Source organism: Staurois parvus, unplaced genomic scaffold (assembly GCF_062004578.1).
Source record: "Staurois parvus isolate SC_StPar_1 unplaced genomic scaffold, SC_StPar_1.0 ptg000448l, whole genome shotgun sequence".
NCBI classification, from domain to species: domain Eukaryota; kingdom Metazoa; phylum Chordata; class Amphibia; order Anura; family Ranidae; genus Staurois; species Staurois parvus.
In genome coordinates, this window is record NW_028318244.1 from 454,255 (window position 1) to 471,247 (window position 16,993).

Below are 16,993 nucleotides of genomic sequence, written 5' to 3' on the forward strand. Positions count from 1 at the left end.
GGAGTAGAGGGAGAGTGTCCCAATGTGTCATACAGAGGATCTGGTTTCCAGCTCTGGGACAGCCATACAGTTCACTCCTCGTCCAGCTGGCTGAAGCAGAGACAATGGAACGCGAGAAATTCTTGCACGAGGCTGAGTGCAGTGAGTGAATCAATATCTGGACGATGACTTTCGCCCCCTTCACCAGAAAGAGAAAACACGTTGAAAGGGCCCTGGCTTGCCTATTCACAAGGAGCTTATCACGGCCTTTTAGATTTAGACAGTCAAACCATGATATCTTAAACATTAAATAACTAATACCCAAACTTTTTTTCTCATTTTGGACACAGTAGGGATTGGTTAAATCCCTTGTTGTTGTTTTTTTAGTTTGTGTCCCACAAGGGGGATTTTCCTTTACTTCCTGTCCTGTAGACACAAAGGGAAGTGAGATGAAACCTAGCTCATGTAAAGCAGCCTCCTCTTTGCCTTCACCCTCAACAGTTTTACTGCAGAAACATGTCATTATTTTCTTTTTCATGAATCAGAAGCAGGGTCAGGCGCAGGGGTAGGCAGAAGAGGTAAGCACCTTGGGTACCTTATCAGGAGGGGGTTGCAAAAATGGCCTTTTTAAAGGCGTAGACTATTAAACAATAATGGCTGCCAGCTGGGCTTGAAGATGGCAGAAGAAGTATGCTTGCCTTCTCTTTGAGGTTTGAGACACCGAGTTTTTATCAACAGGCTACCTACCAGTCTGACCCCCGTTTCTATTACATATACATGGAAATGCAAAACAGGTGAAATTGGGCATCTGCACAAGGGTTATATAATTAGTTCTGGTGGAAGAACAGGAAGTCTTAATATCTATGCTAGGCCCTCGAAAAAATGGTCAGGGAAGGACATACTTTTGCCCTTTCGCCTTGGGGGGCTAAATGACCTTGTTCCAGCACTGATTGGAAGTAATGTTGGCCCTTAAAGATGACCAGTTCAGAATTGGCATTTTAATGAATCTCAGTCCCCACTATTAAGTTCTTATCATAGTGGGGTCTTACCTCTCAGGGACAGCTGTTGGTGATCTTACTTTGATTTTAATTCTCTACCTGTCAGAGCAGAAAGGTCAGAAAGCACAATCTGCACATAATCATCAGATAGGACTGCCCTTAGTTTTGCATGAACGGGGATGTTCAGAATTTTGAAAAATAAAATGATCTACCACACCCACCACCACCAGCTCCTGTTGGCCTATATAGTGCATCAAAGTTTTATGTCTTACATGACAGAGATACCAGAATACACCAAAGCAGAACTGTTAAGGTACTATGAGAAGAAGATGAAACTTCCAACTGCTTTGGGTGTTGTTGGTTTAATACTTTCTGTTGTGAGTAGGATAGGTCTATAGCTCATGGTTGGGTTTATAGCTCATGGAAGCCCTTTTTTGGAATAGTGTAAAGTTTCAAACACTTCATAATTTATATGCACATGGTCTTACATGATCATTAATGGAAACAGAGCACTCTAAGGAAGCCATTCTCAACTCGGGTATCTCTAGAGGTTGCTAGGGGTTCCTTGAGCTGTGACTCATTGACCTTCCACCTGATGGTGCTGGCATAGTTCTGGGGCACTTGGCAGAGCCAGCAGCATGACACCAATGTTCTTTGTAGCTTCCTGTAAGGGGTTAATCGACCACCAATGTAAGGGACATTCGTCCCACTGACCACCACTGTAAGGGACATCCTCACCACTGACTACCAATGTAAGGGACATTCTTTCCACTGTCCACCAATGTAAAGAGCATTCTTCCCAATGACCACCAATGTAAGGGACATTCTTCCTACTGACTACCAATATAAGAAGCATTTTTCCCACTCATCCTAGATGTTTCATTTTAGCAGGGGTTTCCTGGGATCTGAAGTTTTTTAAGGGTTCCTCTGAGGTAAAAAGGTTGAGAAAGGTTGCTCACATGATAGAAAAAGAGCTGAAGTGTATTTAAACCCCAATAATGAGCTTCTCTAATTTACTTTCTTTTGATCTGTTAACTATACCGTCAAATGTGATTTGTTACATCTGTTCAAAAAGTGCAAATAAATACCTGTTGATCCTGACAGAAATATTGTGAGTTTATAATTTCCTCAGCACGCTGCCTGTGCTGCACTTTTATCAGTTATCATTGTACCCATTGTGGTATGGCAATGAGAAGAGAGAGATGTTCAGTAGTTCTTCCCTAGGGTGACAACACTGTGTTGCATTGTTGTACATGAAAAAGGTGACAAGGGTGCTCCCTAAAAGATACAGTGCAGTGAGTGTTGTCACCCTAGAACAGGATCCCTAAGCCAAAAATAAGGGGAAAAGCCTTAACCAAAGACATCTAATGCAGGCACCACATGAAAGGACTGGTATGCTTGGGTTTACAATTCAGGTTTCTTGGGTTTAGATGTAGTTTAAGCAGATCTCTTGGCAGGAAAGATGATCAGTAGGGATGGAAGGTCAAAGTAATACGCTATTTCCACTTTCTTTAATGTTCCATTCCTCTTATTGGCAGCTTTTCACCCTGCAGCACCTTCCCACTCTTTATTTTACCTGGGTGTCAAGGAGGCCAAACCAGGGGCGGACTGACCATTTGGAAACTCGGGCACTGTCCGAGGGCCCGGGGTCAGTAAGGGGCCCCATGAGATGCCCCTGGTACCTTTTTCATAGGCTTTTTTGAGTTTTGGCAAGGACACAGGGGCCCCATGATCCCCTATTGCCCGGGGGCCACATGAGTTGTCAGTCTGCCCCTGGGCCAAACACATAATAAAGTCCAGGAAAATGTTGAGCCTGGACTACTGTAGAACATTAACTTAGAAGATAAAGATTAGATACCTTTCTCTCGATATGTGCATCCGGACTCATAAATTACATCACAAGAAAAAAGAGAAAAGTTTCTTACGTATTCTCTAATTTTGGAACATCTCAAAAAGCAGCCAGTGGAAGACCAAAGAAAATAGGACACATCTTACCTGATCTGGAGTCTCCAGCTTTATGTCTTCTTGAACTTGCTTGACCACAGATGCAGAGCCACACTGGCCAATCTGCTCAGTCTTCTCCACCTTGACTTTGACATCATCCAGGCTTAGGGCAGGAGGCGGTTTCACCTCCTTCTCATCCTTGTCCAGTAGGTTACGAAGAAGCTGATCTTTGGAGTCCTTTTTCTTTTCACTGTAAGGCTCCATCTTTATGTCCGATGCGCTCCCCTGAGTCTGGCTATTGTTGGACCCAGAGCATTTTTTGTCATGGTCTATAGACAGAGTATTTATATCCGAAGGGCTTCCCTCTTGAAGGAGCCGATGCAAAATCTTGTGTCTTTCAGTTAAGGAACTGTGAGAGGATGGACACGTTCCAGTCGTTGAACTCCCACAGCTTGAATTGGAGACGACCGGGCAAGTCAATGGATCTCGGAAGGTTGGATCCCCATCTCGCAACTTGCTCTCTGCAGTGGTTGCCAAGAGCTGAACAAGTTTTTGACTTGAGGCAGCCAATGAACTTTTAGCCTCGCTGTCCCCAACCCGGCTGTCAATGTTATTTCCAATACTGTTCTCCTTAGGCTCTGTTTTTATGGGCTGCATACTGAGCCTTCCAGGGGAACTCTGCGAAGGGGCCTGGCGCAGAACAGGGGATGTCGTAGAAAAGGGGTTGGAGGGGTTGTTAGGTCCATCGTTAATGGCCTGAACAGAAGTGTTCATTGGGGTATTAGAAAAGAGCCTAGGATTGTTATTGTTGTTGCATACCCCACCTGTCATGCCTGGGGAGGGTGAGGAAAATCCTACAGGGGTCATAGGTCCTTCATTCAACATTGGCATGGAGTTTTGGGGAACATTGGAAAAAGATCTGTTGTTATTGTTGTTACAACCACTGCTCGACAAGCCAACAGGGGAGTGCATGGTAGGCATGGGTGGAGAAAAGGGATTACCTGAAACTCTAGGCCGGGACACCAGTCCTGGACTACCTCGTGGCCTTGGAGACATGAACTGGGACGGACTGATCCCTGGACTGCTCATGGGGGAACTATTGAGGTTTAGGTTGTTACTATTCTGGGGTCCGGCCTGCCCCATATTTAAGGCCACATTGGTTCCAAGCTGACTTCCAGGAGAACATCCGTAGTTGGCTTGGCTGGTGTTGGAACTGCTGATGTTATGGAGGCCGGCGACAGGCTGCTGGTTTATGCTGGAGGTCAGCATACTGCCACTGGATGGGGAGGTGGTAGAAGAGAAGGGCATCCCTGGCGCTGGCGAGATGGTAGAGTTGATTGAAGGACTGAGTCGTGGTAGTGGCATTCCTGAGTTAGTGTTGTCTTGGGTGCAGAGAGAGCTTTGATCCCTGAGAACAAAAATACAGTTTTTCTAATGGTTATGGCATTCTTATTTTAACAACAACATCAAAAATATGTTGAAAATAAAAGGAAGTTCAGTCAGCAATATAGTTCTGTAGAGAAAACCTTAGCACATGCAAGGCACCAGAATATAGATACAGTTCAGCTCAGAAAACCAAGTAAATGTAACATAAAAATTAAAATAAAAAGCTAAAAATCACATCACCTCATCATGTTCTGTTTTTCTGTTACACAAAGTTGCAGCTTAGGAACAGAAATAGCTGCAGAGGCTCTAGTAGGTGACTTGATGTTGTCAGTTGACACTGAGTAGATTTGCTCTGCAAAATGCTAACAGTAACCATGATGTAGGGAGGTATTATACTGTCAATCAGCCTACATTGGCTGGAGGAGAGGCATTGATGTGACAGCAGGGTTTCACCTCCAACGTACACTCAACTATGGTGAGTATCAGAAAATATTGAGCCTGCCAATAACGTTCATCAAATGCAGCATCCTGTGATGGGGTGGCAATGATACTGCAATGCTCTTGATTTCACAGCAGAGTTGTCTCCTTCATGTATTCTGTGCCTGCTTTTACTACAGTGGGTGAGAAGGGGGCATGACTATCAGTGGGTGCAGGGGACATGGCTATCAGTACGGTCACTGATGATTCACAAGCCTGTGGTTTGTCAATCAGCACATGGCCACATCAAGTTCTGCCCACTGCCTTTGGATTGGCACCACTGCCTCTGCTGTTGCAACTCTTCCACTGTGAGCTGCAGTCTCTGGGAGAGGAAATGCATGAGACACAAATGAAGGAAATTTTGTCTCAGTCAGGGAAGGTAAAGGACATTTTTGTTTGGTTTATGAGGCATGTGCAGGGGCGGACTGACCATTTAGAAACTCGGGCACCGCCCGAGGGCCCAGGGTCAGTAGGGGGCCCTATGAGATGCCCCTGGTACCTTTTTCATAGGCTTTTTTGAGTTTGGGCAAGGACACAGGGGCCCCATGATCCCCTATTGCCCGGGGGGCCCATGAGTTGTCAGTCCGCCCCTGGGCATGTGCATCATAATATAACTGGATCTGGGACTTTTTTAGACTGTCATACAGGAGCTTTTACTCACAGCCAGGAAAACTAATGTAAAAACATGGATACAGACATTGCCTACTACACGGAACCAATGGAAAATTGGGATTGATAAAAATATGCGTTACAAAAAAAAAAACCCGAGCAGAGGGCACATTTCTAAAGTCTGGAATACCTAAAGTCACCTAAAATCTATGGTCTGGAATACCTAAGGCAGGGGTAGGCAAACTGCGGCTCTCCAGCTGTTGCAGGACTATAAGTTCCATCATGCCTCTGCAAGTCATAGCTGTAACTGTCAGTTTTGTAATCTTTGCAGTGCCTCATGGGAAATATAGTTCCACAACAGCTGGAGAGCCGCAGGTTGCCTACCCATGACCTAAGGTCTAGAACACCTAAGGTCTATGGTTGGGAACACCTAAGGTCTAAAAAACCATGATCTGGAACAAGTAAGGTCTAAGATCTAGAACACCTAAGGTTTGCAACACCTCAGTTCTAAGGTCTGGAACAAATAAGATCTAAAGTCTAGAACACCTAAGGTCTGGAAAACTTTAGGTCTAAGGCAGGGGTGGGCAAACTTTTTGACTTGAGGGCCGCAATGGGTTCATATATTGGACCCGGGGGCCGGACCAAGAGTAGATGAATGATGTGTATGTGTCATCCATAGTAAGTATAGTAATATTCCCCCATAGTAAGCATAGTAATTAATCCCCCATATAGTAATTCATCCCCCATATAGTAATTCATCCCCCATATAGTAATTCATCCCCCATATAGTAATTCATCCCCCATAGTAATTCATCCCCCATATAGTAATTCATCCCCCATATAGTAATTCATCCCCCATAGTAATTCATCCCCCATAGTAATTCATCCCCCATATAGTAATTCATCCCCCATAGTAATTCATCCCCCATATAGTAATTCATCCCCCATATAGTAATTCATCCCCCATAGTAATTCATCCCCCATATAGTAATTCATCCCCCATAGTAATTCATCCCCCATATAGTAATTCATCCCCCATATAGTAATTCATCCCCCTTATAGTAATTCATCCCCCCTATAGTAATTCATCCCCCATATTAATTCATCCCCCATATTAAGTCCCCAAGTCCCCCCTGTGTCAATTCACTTACCTTTGCTCCGCGCGTTCCTCTCGCCGTGTTCCCGCGCCGTTCCGGTGTAGCATGAAAATCTGTCTCCTATGAGGATCTGCCCCCCTCGACGTATCTGCGCATGTGCCAGTTTCAGGCATTAGCAGCAGATCGGCGATCTCCGGCACATGCGCAGATACGTCGAGGGGGACAGATCCTCATAGGAGACAGATTTTCATGCTACACCGGTCTTCAGGGCGGACTGTGAGAGGAGCCTAGCGGGAGCCTAGCTCCGAGGGCCGGATTAAAAGGTCCGCCGGGCCGTATACGGCCCGCGGGCCGTAGTTTGCCCATTGCTGGTCTAAGGTCTAAAACACCTTAGGTTTAAGATTTGGAACACCTAATGTCTACAACAACTAAGGTCTAAGTTCTGGAACATCTAAGGTCTAAAACACCTGAAGTCTAAGGTCTTAAACATGTAAGGTCTAAAGTGTAGAGCACCTAAGTTCTGGAACACATTGGGTCTAAGTTCTAGAACACCTTACGTCTAAGGTCTAGAACACCCAGTTGATGGGTTTTTAAGGTGACAAACAATCTCTTATATAAATATTATTTTATTTCTTCAAATAACTATCAAAGGAGCAACTCCCTAGGTGATCCACTGGAGATACTTGGAGGACTGTAGCAATATTTAAAATTTACCATATTTTGGATACAATATAAAGAGGACTCAGTTATACTTTCTCTGTGATGCAGTGACACTTTAAACTTCCAAATGTGTGGATCTTCCTTAGAAGACAATGAGGTGTGTTGGAACATTTTTTGATCTCTGGAGCTCTATGAACCCTTCCGTATCCCTTGCCATCTCCTTTCTGGGTGCCCTTTCTTTTTCACCATTACTGAATAGATGGTTTCTATCACATATATATACTGTACCTCCATAAATCTCGTGATGAGGCATATCTTCTGATCTGGGAAACACGTAAGCCATTGGCTTCCTACTAATAGCTCTGATGGATGAACATATACCATATGCCATCTTGATATGCCGTTATTTGAATTAGAGATACGTATGATACAATATCAACCAGCTGAGCAGTAGGAGTTTTTTTTTTAGAGTAGATATGGAGTTTCTATGCAGTTTGGGCTAAATACCTGTAAAGGTCATGCAAATGGACTTGAACCACACTGCTTTCCTTATGTGATTTTAATACCTAAAGTAATAAAATTATATTTTTATAAGAGTTGATGTTGGTTTGGCACTTTACAAATACCATCAACTGGTTGACTCTTAAATTTTGGGTATGTAGGTCAGGGGTGAAGGGAAAGGAGGAGAGGGGGTAGAGACAGATAAAAGAGAATAGGGATGAAGGAAAGCAATCAATGTAAGGAATGGAAAAAGAGAAGGTAAACAGAAAGAAAGGAGGAAAAAAAGGAAGCTGTAGGGGTTGGGAGGAGAGAAACTAAAGGATGGGGTGCTCCTCTGAGTCTAGCTACAGTATTGCTGGACCTAGAGCTTCTCTTGTCATGGTCTATAGGCAGAGTACATGTACTGTATATCCAAAGGGTTTCCATCTTGAAGTAGCTGATGCAAAATCTTCCTGTCTCTTGGTTAAGGAACTCTGAGAGGAGGGGCACGTTCCAGTCACTGAAATACTACAGCTAGGATTGGAAACGATCCTGCAAGTCACTGGATCTGAGAAGGTTGAGTCACTGTCTCACAATTTGCTCTCTACAGTGGTTGCCAAGAACTAAACAAGTATTTGATTTTGAGGCAGCCAATGAACTTTTAGTCTTGCTGTCTCCAATCATTACCAATGGCGTTATCTTCAGGCTTCATTTTCTATAGGTTGCATACTGAGCATTCCAGGGGAACCCTAGGAAGGGACTTGCCATTGAACAGGAGATTTCATAGGAAAGGAGTTGGAACAGTTGCAGTGTCTATCATTAATGGATGGAAAATTTCATTAGGGTATTAGAAAAATGTCTAGGATTATTATTATTGCATAGTCCATGGATAGTTAGAAAAATGCTAGAGGGGTCATAAGTCCTTCATCTAACATCAGTATAGAGTTCTGTAGAACGTTGCTGTTACAACCATTGCCCGACAAGCCAATAAGAGAGTGCATGGTGGGCATGGGTGTAGAAAAGAGGGTACTTGGAACTCTAGACTGGCACACCATCGCTGGACTACCACATAGCCTTGGATATATGAATTTATAAGGTTGGAGAAAAGAAAAGAGAAGGAAAGGGGGAATAAAAGAAGAAAGAGGGGGAAGGAAGGAATCCTTTAAAAGAATGACTTAACAAAAGATACAAAAAGAGGACAGGGATTCATCCATCACCTTTCAATGATATGGATCCCCATAATGAAGGGCTGCATGTCTGGGCTCTGTGGGTAGCATAGTTTGCACTTGGTGTGTGCGCTCAACTCAGTGCCGTCACTCAAGGTGAACTTGTAAGAAGGGCTGCAGGCCGTCCCCCTCGTCATCACTGTGGACAATTACAAGACAGTTACAACAATTTTTATTTTTTTTAGATCTATCTGTATTTTTATTCACACAAAAAACAATTGAGTTTCTTTTAAATGTTAGAAGCCCACTTCCAGGATTACTTTGTCTGAGCTTGGCAGCAAATGATTAAAAAGTGAAACTCCATGAAAAAAAACAACAGTTTTTATTTTATTGGATCTACTAACAAAGTCAACAGGTAATAAAACTACAGAGGTGATACAAAAACAAAACCCGCTGTGTTAATGCTAGTGACCAGTTTTGTTCATGGATCCACTTTAAGGCTTATTTAGGTAGAACTGATTTGTACAAATCAATCAACAGACCATTCTTTGGAACATCATTGTGACACTAAAGTCTAAGAAGGGAATGTCTAACTGCTTGTTGCTATCGGGTTGTGTGTAACCTCCCTGTAACCCTAACACTAACCCTCCCTGTAACCCTAACACTAACCCTCCATGTAATCCTAACACTAACCCTCCCTGTAACCCTAACACTAACCCTCCATGTAATCCTAACACTAACCCTCCCTGTAACCCCAACACTAACCCTCCCTGTAACCCCAACACTAACCCTCCCTGTAACCCCAACACTAATCCTCCCTGTAACCCTAACACTAACCCTCCCTGTAACCCTAACACTAACCTCCCTGTAATCTCAACACTAACCCTCCCTGTAACCCTAACATTAACCCTCCCTGTAACCCCAACACTAATCCTCCCTGTAACCCTAACACTAACCCTCCCTGTAACCCTAACACTAACCCTCCCTGTAATCCTAACACTAACCTCCCTGTAATCTCAACACTAACCCTCCTTGTAATCCTAACACTAACCCTCCCTGTAACCCTAACACTAACCCTTCCTGTAACCCTAACACTAACCCTCCCTGTAACCCTAACACTAACCCTCCCTGTAATCCCAACACTAACCCTCCCTGTAATCCCAACACTAACCCTCCCTGTAATCCCAACACTAACCCTCCCTGTAATCCTAACACTAACCCTCCCTGTAATCCCAACACTAACCCTCCCTGTAATCCTAACACTAACCTCCCTGTAACCCTAACACTAACCCTCCCTGTAACCCTAACACTAACCCTTCCTGTAACCCTAACACTAACCCTCCCTGTAACCCTAACACTAACCCTCCCTGTAATCCTAACACTAACCCTCCCTGTAACCCCAACACTAACCCTCCCTGTAACCCCAACATTAATCCTCCCTGTAACCCCAACACTAATCCTCCCTGTAACCCCAACATTAATCCTCCCTGTAACCCCAACACTAATCCTCCCTGTAACCATAAAACTAACCCTCCCTGTAACCCTAACACTGACCCTCCCTGTAACCTCAACACTAACCCTCCCTGTAACCCCAACACTAATCCTCCCTGTAACCCCAACACTAATGCTCCCTGTAAACCTAACACTAACCCTTCCCTGTAATCCTAACATTGCCCCCCCCCGTAACCCTAATACTAACTATTCCTGTAATTCTAACACTAACCCTCCCTGTAACCCCAACACTAATCCTCCCTGTAACCCCAACACTAATCCTCCCTGTAACCCTAACACTATTCCTCCCTGTAATTCTAACACTAACCCTCCCTGTAATCCTAACACTAACCCTCCCTGTAATCCTAACACTAACCCTCCTTGTATTCCTAACACTGACCCCTCCCGTAACCCTAACACTAACCTTCCCTGTAATCCTAACAATAACCCTCACTGTAACCCTAACACTAACCCATCCAGTAACCCCAACACTAATCCTCCCTGTAACCATAAAACTAACCCTCCCTGTAACCCTAACACTGACCCTCCCTGTAACCTCAACACTAATCCTCCCTGTAACCCCAACACTAATCCTCCCTGTAACCCTAACACTAACCCTTCCTGTAATCCAAACACTAACTATTCCTGTAATTCTAACACTAACCCTCCTTGTATTCCTAACACTGACCCCTCCCGTAACCCTAACACTAACCTTCCCTGTAATCCTAACAATAACCCTCACTGTAACCCTAACACTAACCCATCCAGTAATCCTAACACTAACCCTCCCTGTAATCCTAACACTAACCCTCCCTGTAACCCTAACACTAAGCTCCCTGTAAACCTAACACTAACCTTCCCTGTAACCCTAACACTAACCCTCCCTGTACCCTAACACTAACCTTCCCTGTAACCCTAACACTAACTTTCCCTGTAATTCTAACACTATTCCTCCCTGTAATCCTAACACTATTCCTCCCTGTAATTCTAACACTAACCCTCCCTGTAACCCTAACACTAACCTCCCTGTAACCCTAACACTAACCCTCCCTGTAACACTAACCCTCCCTGTAATCCTAACACGAACCCTCCCTGTAACCCTAACACTAACCCTCCCTATAATCCTAACACTAACCTTCCCTGTAACCCTAACACTAACCCTCCCTGTAATCCTAACACTAACCTTCCCTGTAACCCTAACACTAACCCTCCCTGTAACCCTAACACTAACCATCCCTGTAATCCTAACACTAACCTTCCCTGTAACCCTAACACTAACCCTCCCTGTAACCCTAACACTAACCCTCCCTGTAATCCTAACACTAACCCTCCCTGTAACCCTAACACTAACCCTCCCTGTAACCCCAACACTAATCCTCCCTGTAACCCTAACACTAACTCTTCCCTGTAACCCTAACACTAACTCTTCCCTGTAACCCTAACACTAACCCTCCCGGTAACCCTAACACAAGCTTCTTGTAGCCCTAATACCAACTCACATTGTAATGCTAATCCTAACACTAACCCTCCCTGTAATCATTGCATTAACCCTTTCTATTACCCTAACACCAACCCTCTCTGTTTACATAATTATCCCTCCTGCATCAGGATCCTGTGCACAGAAGATTAATCATTCTTGCACCAGTGCCAGAATTTCTTGCTACGTTGTGGCAAGAATGCGTGACTCACAATTATGGCTGAACAGAATCACTAACAGTTTTGGCAGATATACTGATTCAATACATGTATTTCAATTGCAGATTCTGCTGCCTGCCTGGAGCACAGCTTGAAATGACCTATCAAGTGAACCGAACGTTCATCTAAAAGGCTCAGTTATGCCGTGTTTGTATTTGGATACCCCAACCCGGAGCAGACCCTACACTCACCTTCTTGAAAGAGCTGTTTGGCATAGGATGGTTCAGAGCCCTGAGCTTGAAAGAAAGCATAGATACACTTCCTGACCAGGTCTTCCCAGCCAGTACTACCCGAGGCTCTCAGGGAACTCGTGTCAATAGAGATTATTTTACCTAAACAGAAAAAAGAAAACACACAAGAACTCCGTTACTGTAAGCCATTCCGTAAGAAAACAGACATTTTTTTTTTTATTCCGAAGAGAAGCCCCCCTATTATAAGCAACAAACCCTGGAAAAATGACAAGATTGTCTTCGTTCATCAACATAATCATACTTAATGTCAGGGATTTGGCCTCGGCCGAGAGGAAAGAACTCTAGATGCGGGGCAAGGTTTCCAAATCGAGTGTTTGCACAACCTCTCGTGTGTTCTGTCAATGGGCCAATAAAAATAAGTGGAGAGCGAAGTTGTTTGCCAGCACTCATCTTCGTATGGCGCGCGATCTGTGTTATCAATTTGTCGTTTGTCGGCATCTTGTGTGCGGCAGCCAAAAAAGGTGTGAAAGATGACACATAGGATTGTTTATAAATATATTCTTGGTTTCTTTGTATATTTTAAAGTATAGAATCTTATCATTTTACTTTTTATATGATTAAATTTTGTGTCTTCACAACCATATGTGTACCAATCTCATGTTTTATAGCCCTGAAGGAGGGGATAATCTCTGTACCCCTGAAGCACATTGGATTCTTTATATTGTCTTGTGAACGAATGCTGTACCAGCTCTAGCAGTTTTATGGAACATGCTCCAGTGTCTGTCTGTCTCCTACAGACTCCAGTCTCCAACCCCCATTGAATTTCTGGAAATCAAACTGATACCAGTACCAAAACTGGCTGCAATTATCCCCAGAGTCAGCACTGGGCAATGCCACTGCTCAGGTCTTCAGGAGGGCTCCCCATGCAACTTGGAGAAATAGACCTTCTCCTCTACACCCTTTCCAATGAGGTCTATAAGCTTCCTCCCTGGAAACGACCATGATATACATCCTCTACCTCATTGTGGACTGACTTCATTTGGAAGTGACGCCTTCCCTTACATGTGCGGCTGACACCATATTCACACACATTGATGGGAACTAGGGGGTCCATGTGGTTGTCTGGTGGATCCATGATTGAAACTCAGTGCGGTATGTGTGGATGGCAGAAGATACCAGCTTCATGTGACTTGTTATTGTTTTACCAATCACTACATACAGTATATACAGACTAATTCAAATATACGCATCTTCTCCCTCAAGAAGGAGAGTCTTTCAGCAACATGTTGGGATGTATTTGAGAACTACACCTCAATTGATCAAGCTACACCCTTGTTGGCAGTATCTCTATGTAAAAGGTACATATACAATCACATGGTGTCATGCTATATATAAATGTCATTACTAAGATGTAATAACGATATAGTTTTATTGGACCTATGGGTCTGTTTTAAGATCCTTATATAATGAAAATTGGCATTTGCATTTTAGATATTTTGTACTTGTGATTCTGCCTACAAAGCCCCAGGGGGATCTTTTCTTTTGTGTTTTGTACATCTCCTACCTTGGTCTTCAAACAGATCTGTACTGTGCACCCTTCCCAATGAGAACTATAAGCTTCCTCCCTAAAAAGGATCATAACATGCCTCTACTGTAATTTCCAAACAGACCTTCCGATTTGCACCCTTCCCAACAAGAACTATAAGCTTCCTCCTCAGAAAGGACCTTAATATGCATCTTCTACTGTGGTCCTCAAACAGACCTTCCCCTCTGTACCCTTGCCAACAAGAACTATTAGCTTCCTCCCCAAATAGGACCATGATATACATCTCTTACCTTGGTCTTCAAACAGACCTTCCTCTCTGCACCCTTCCTAGGTAGAACTATAAGCTTGATTCCCAGAACCGACCATGATATACATTTCCTATCATGGTCTCCAAACAGACCTTCCCCTCTGCACCCTTCCCAGGTAGAACTATAATCTTGATCCCCAGAACCGACCATGATATACATTTCCTATCATGGTCTCCAAATAGACCTTCCCCTCTGCACCCTTCCTAGGTAGAACTATAAGCTTGATCCCCAGAACCGACCATGATATACATTTCCTATCATGGTCTCCAAATAGACCTTCCCCTCTGCACCCTTCCCAGGTAGAACTATAAGCTTGATCCCCAGAACCGATCATGATATACATTTCCTATCATGGTCTCCAAATAGACCTTCCCCTCTGCAGCCTTCCCAATGATAGTTATAATCTCCCCAGAGAGAGATGAGATACTGTTTTTGTTTTGAATGCTAAACATCCTCCCCTCATCTCCTGATGCTAGATCTGCAAGCCTCCCGATCTTTGTGTATACAGCCCAGACCATTTGGTATGGCTATGGCAACAAACCTGAACTACCCTATATGAACAGGGAGAACATGTACCCTGGAGTCTATTATGTCTCCTCAGACTTCATTGTCTTAGGTTTGTGGACTCGGTTCCAGTTCTCTCTTCTATGGCCTCTATGAAATCTTGCCGCATGCAGCTAAGGCTACCAGTCTCTAACTCCTCTGGGAGTCTCCAACTTTTCTCTCTAGTAATTCTCCAGTCTATCACAATATTCTTTAGCAATATTTATTATAAATATTATATATAGCCCTTTGGAGACAGCAGGAGCATTTGAGGCCCCCATATTCTTGTAAGTCAGTCTGGGCCTGCAATGACAGATGTCAAAGCATGGGAAAGGAAAGGGGCAGAGGTAAAATGTTACATTTACAAAGCTGTCCTGGATATATTAAAAGAGCTAATGCATTTTTTAAAAGCACAGTTATCCTTTTATGATAAAACAGCTGGGAAACCACCTGCCATAAAATAGTGTCCAACAACAATGCAGCCAGATGCTCCGCATTCCACCATCAGTCTTGTATAAACCGGATCGGGTTTGTAATGATCTTATCAGCATTTTCATTACAGAAAATGTTAGGAAAAGGTGAACACGTAAAGTGCGGCTTTTACAATCTGTTTCTTGCTAATAAACGTCTGCTGCTCATTTCACCATGCAAACCAAAATGTCTGTACAAGATTTTCTCTTTTTTACCAGCTCAAAGTCTCCAAGCTACCCATCCTGAAATGTGAACTTACTCTGGCTGCCACAAAAGATGCCAGTTGTCAAAGCTGGTGAACTTCTTCCAAACCTTTTTTCTTGAACACTTTTTTTCCAGTAAAACAGGAAGGGTTACATCCTTTAACGAGGTCCTAATTACTGGGTCTTCCTGTCCCAGGTACAACTGCTCCCCTCATTGCCTGTCCTTCTGTCACACGGTTTCAGCAGGAAATGCTTAGATGACAACTGTGCCAGATTTGCCATCTTGGACCTAATGATGCTGTGTTCGGGGCCATGTCTTGGGATCACAGTGTAAACTTTATGGTGAACGGGGGCCTTCAATCGGTGTTTCACACATAAGTAGAGGCAGGGTTTGCTTGAACCACTACAGTAAGTGGATAAGCTCTGGACAGGAATGGAAAGTCACTGGCTGGGCCTGAGTAGGTCTGTGTGTGTGGTTAACTTTGTCCCAGGCACCACACCTGAAATGCTGAAGTATAGAATTGAGATGTCCTCAAAAGGGGTAAAAGAAAGCAATAAAACTTGACACGTTTTACTCTATCCAATATTTGAACAGAGTTTGGCAGTTGGTTCAAATATACTTAGAGGAAATGGCATCATCTGCAAATCCAAAGTAACCAATCCAATTTTCTCTTTAATCATACTGTACTGCCACATCTCATTGCTATACTGCAGACTGCTGGTTCCATGTTCCATCAGTGGGGTTCCCAGTATTTCTTTTTTTACTGGGGCAAAGGCAGTAAAGGCAAACCAATGACATCAAAAGGAACACAGCTGCCTGTAGGCATACAAATCTCTTGGCACAGCCTAGCTTGGGGACCCTGGGAGCTTGCCATGGGCCACTGTGCTCACCTGTAGCGTCTTGCTTTGTGATGAAAGACTCAATAGCGGAAACAGGAGTGGGCCGAGGTAATCTCCGCGCAATGCAGATGAGACACGACTGGAAATCTGCCAAGGAGACACAAAGGCATTGGTTAGCATATTGTATAGCACACTGAAATCACTTCAGGCTTATACCTATATAACTGCTTTGTTTTGGGACTGATATAGAAGACTTCCTAAAGTGTAAATTCTGATCAGATAAATATGCCAATAAATAGACCTTTGAAAGTGTTTTTATAGGGGGTCTATGATATCCTCTGCTATCTCCTAAATATGAACCTTCGTACTTTACACAAGAATCAATGGAAAGTTCTTCCTAATATTCCTATCCTAGGAATCGTTCAAGTGGAGACAACCTTAATACGTTATACATATCTTTATGGCCACCAGGTTAACCATTGCTGGAGCCTGGAAGACCCTCTGACTGATTTTCGATAAAGTAAAAGAAAATATACATTTTATAATGATCATTGAGAAACTAAAAGGCCATCAGATTAGACACACACAGAAAATTCTTGAAAGGGTGGCAGATTAGTATATCATATGTGACCAACTATCCCCTATAATGTTTTGCTATTTGAATGGCAGGCAGTGAACCCATGGTATTAATCCCTTCCCCTATTTTATTTCTCTCTCTTCTTCTGCTCTCTCTCTTCTTTTTCTCTACCCCTCTTCCCATTTCTTCTTGCCCCACTCTCTCGTTCCACTACCTTTCCTAAGTCCTCTCTAACTATCTTCACCTTGCTAACCCTTCCCTTACCTAACCCCTTTGCCCTTTTTACCTGTCCTCTTTCCCCTCCCCCTCCCCTCCCACTGCCTTCCCTCTTT

General features: G+C 43.6%; 1 protein-coding gene across 4 annotated transcripts in view; it reads right to left on the minus strand.

Annotated features, from left to right (window-relative positions):
- Positions 1-16,993, minus strand: part of NCOA1 (nuclear receptor coactivator 1) — a 641,218-nt gene that overhangs the window by 61,508 nt on the left and 562,717 nt on the right. For all 4 annotated transcript variants that reach the window (XM_089688167.1, XM_089688169.1, XM_089688166.1 and 1 more), the window contains 4 exons: positions 16,136-16,231; positions 12,174-12,314; positions 8,848-8,995; positions 2,973-4,329 (listed from right to left, as the gene is read on the minus strand). In XM_089688167.1, the coding sequence (XP_089544293.1) occupies positions 2,973-4,329; positions 8,848-8,995; positions 12,174-12,314; positions 16,136-16,231 (1,742 nt within the window). The remainder of the gene's footprint in view (positions 1-2,972; positions 4,330-8,847; positions 8,996-12,173; positions 12,315-16,135; positions 16,232-16,993) is intronic.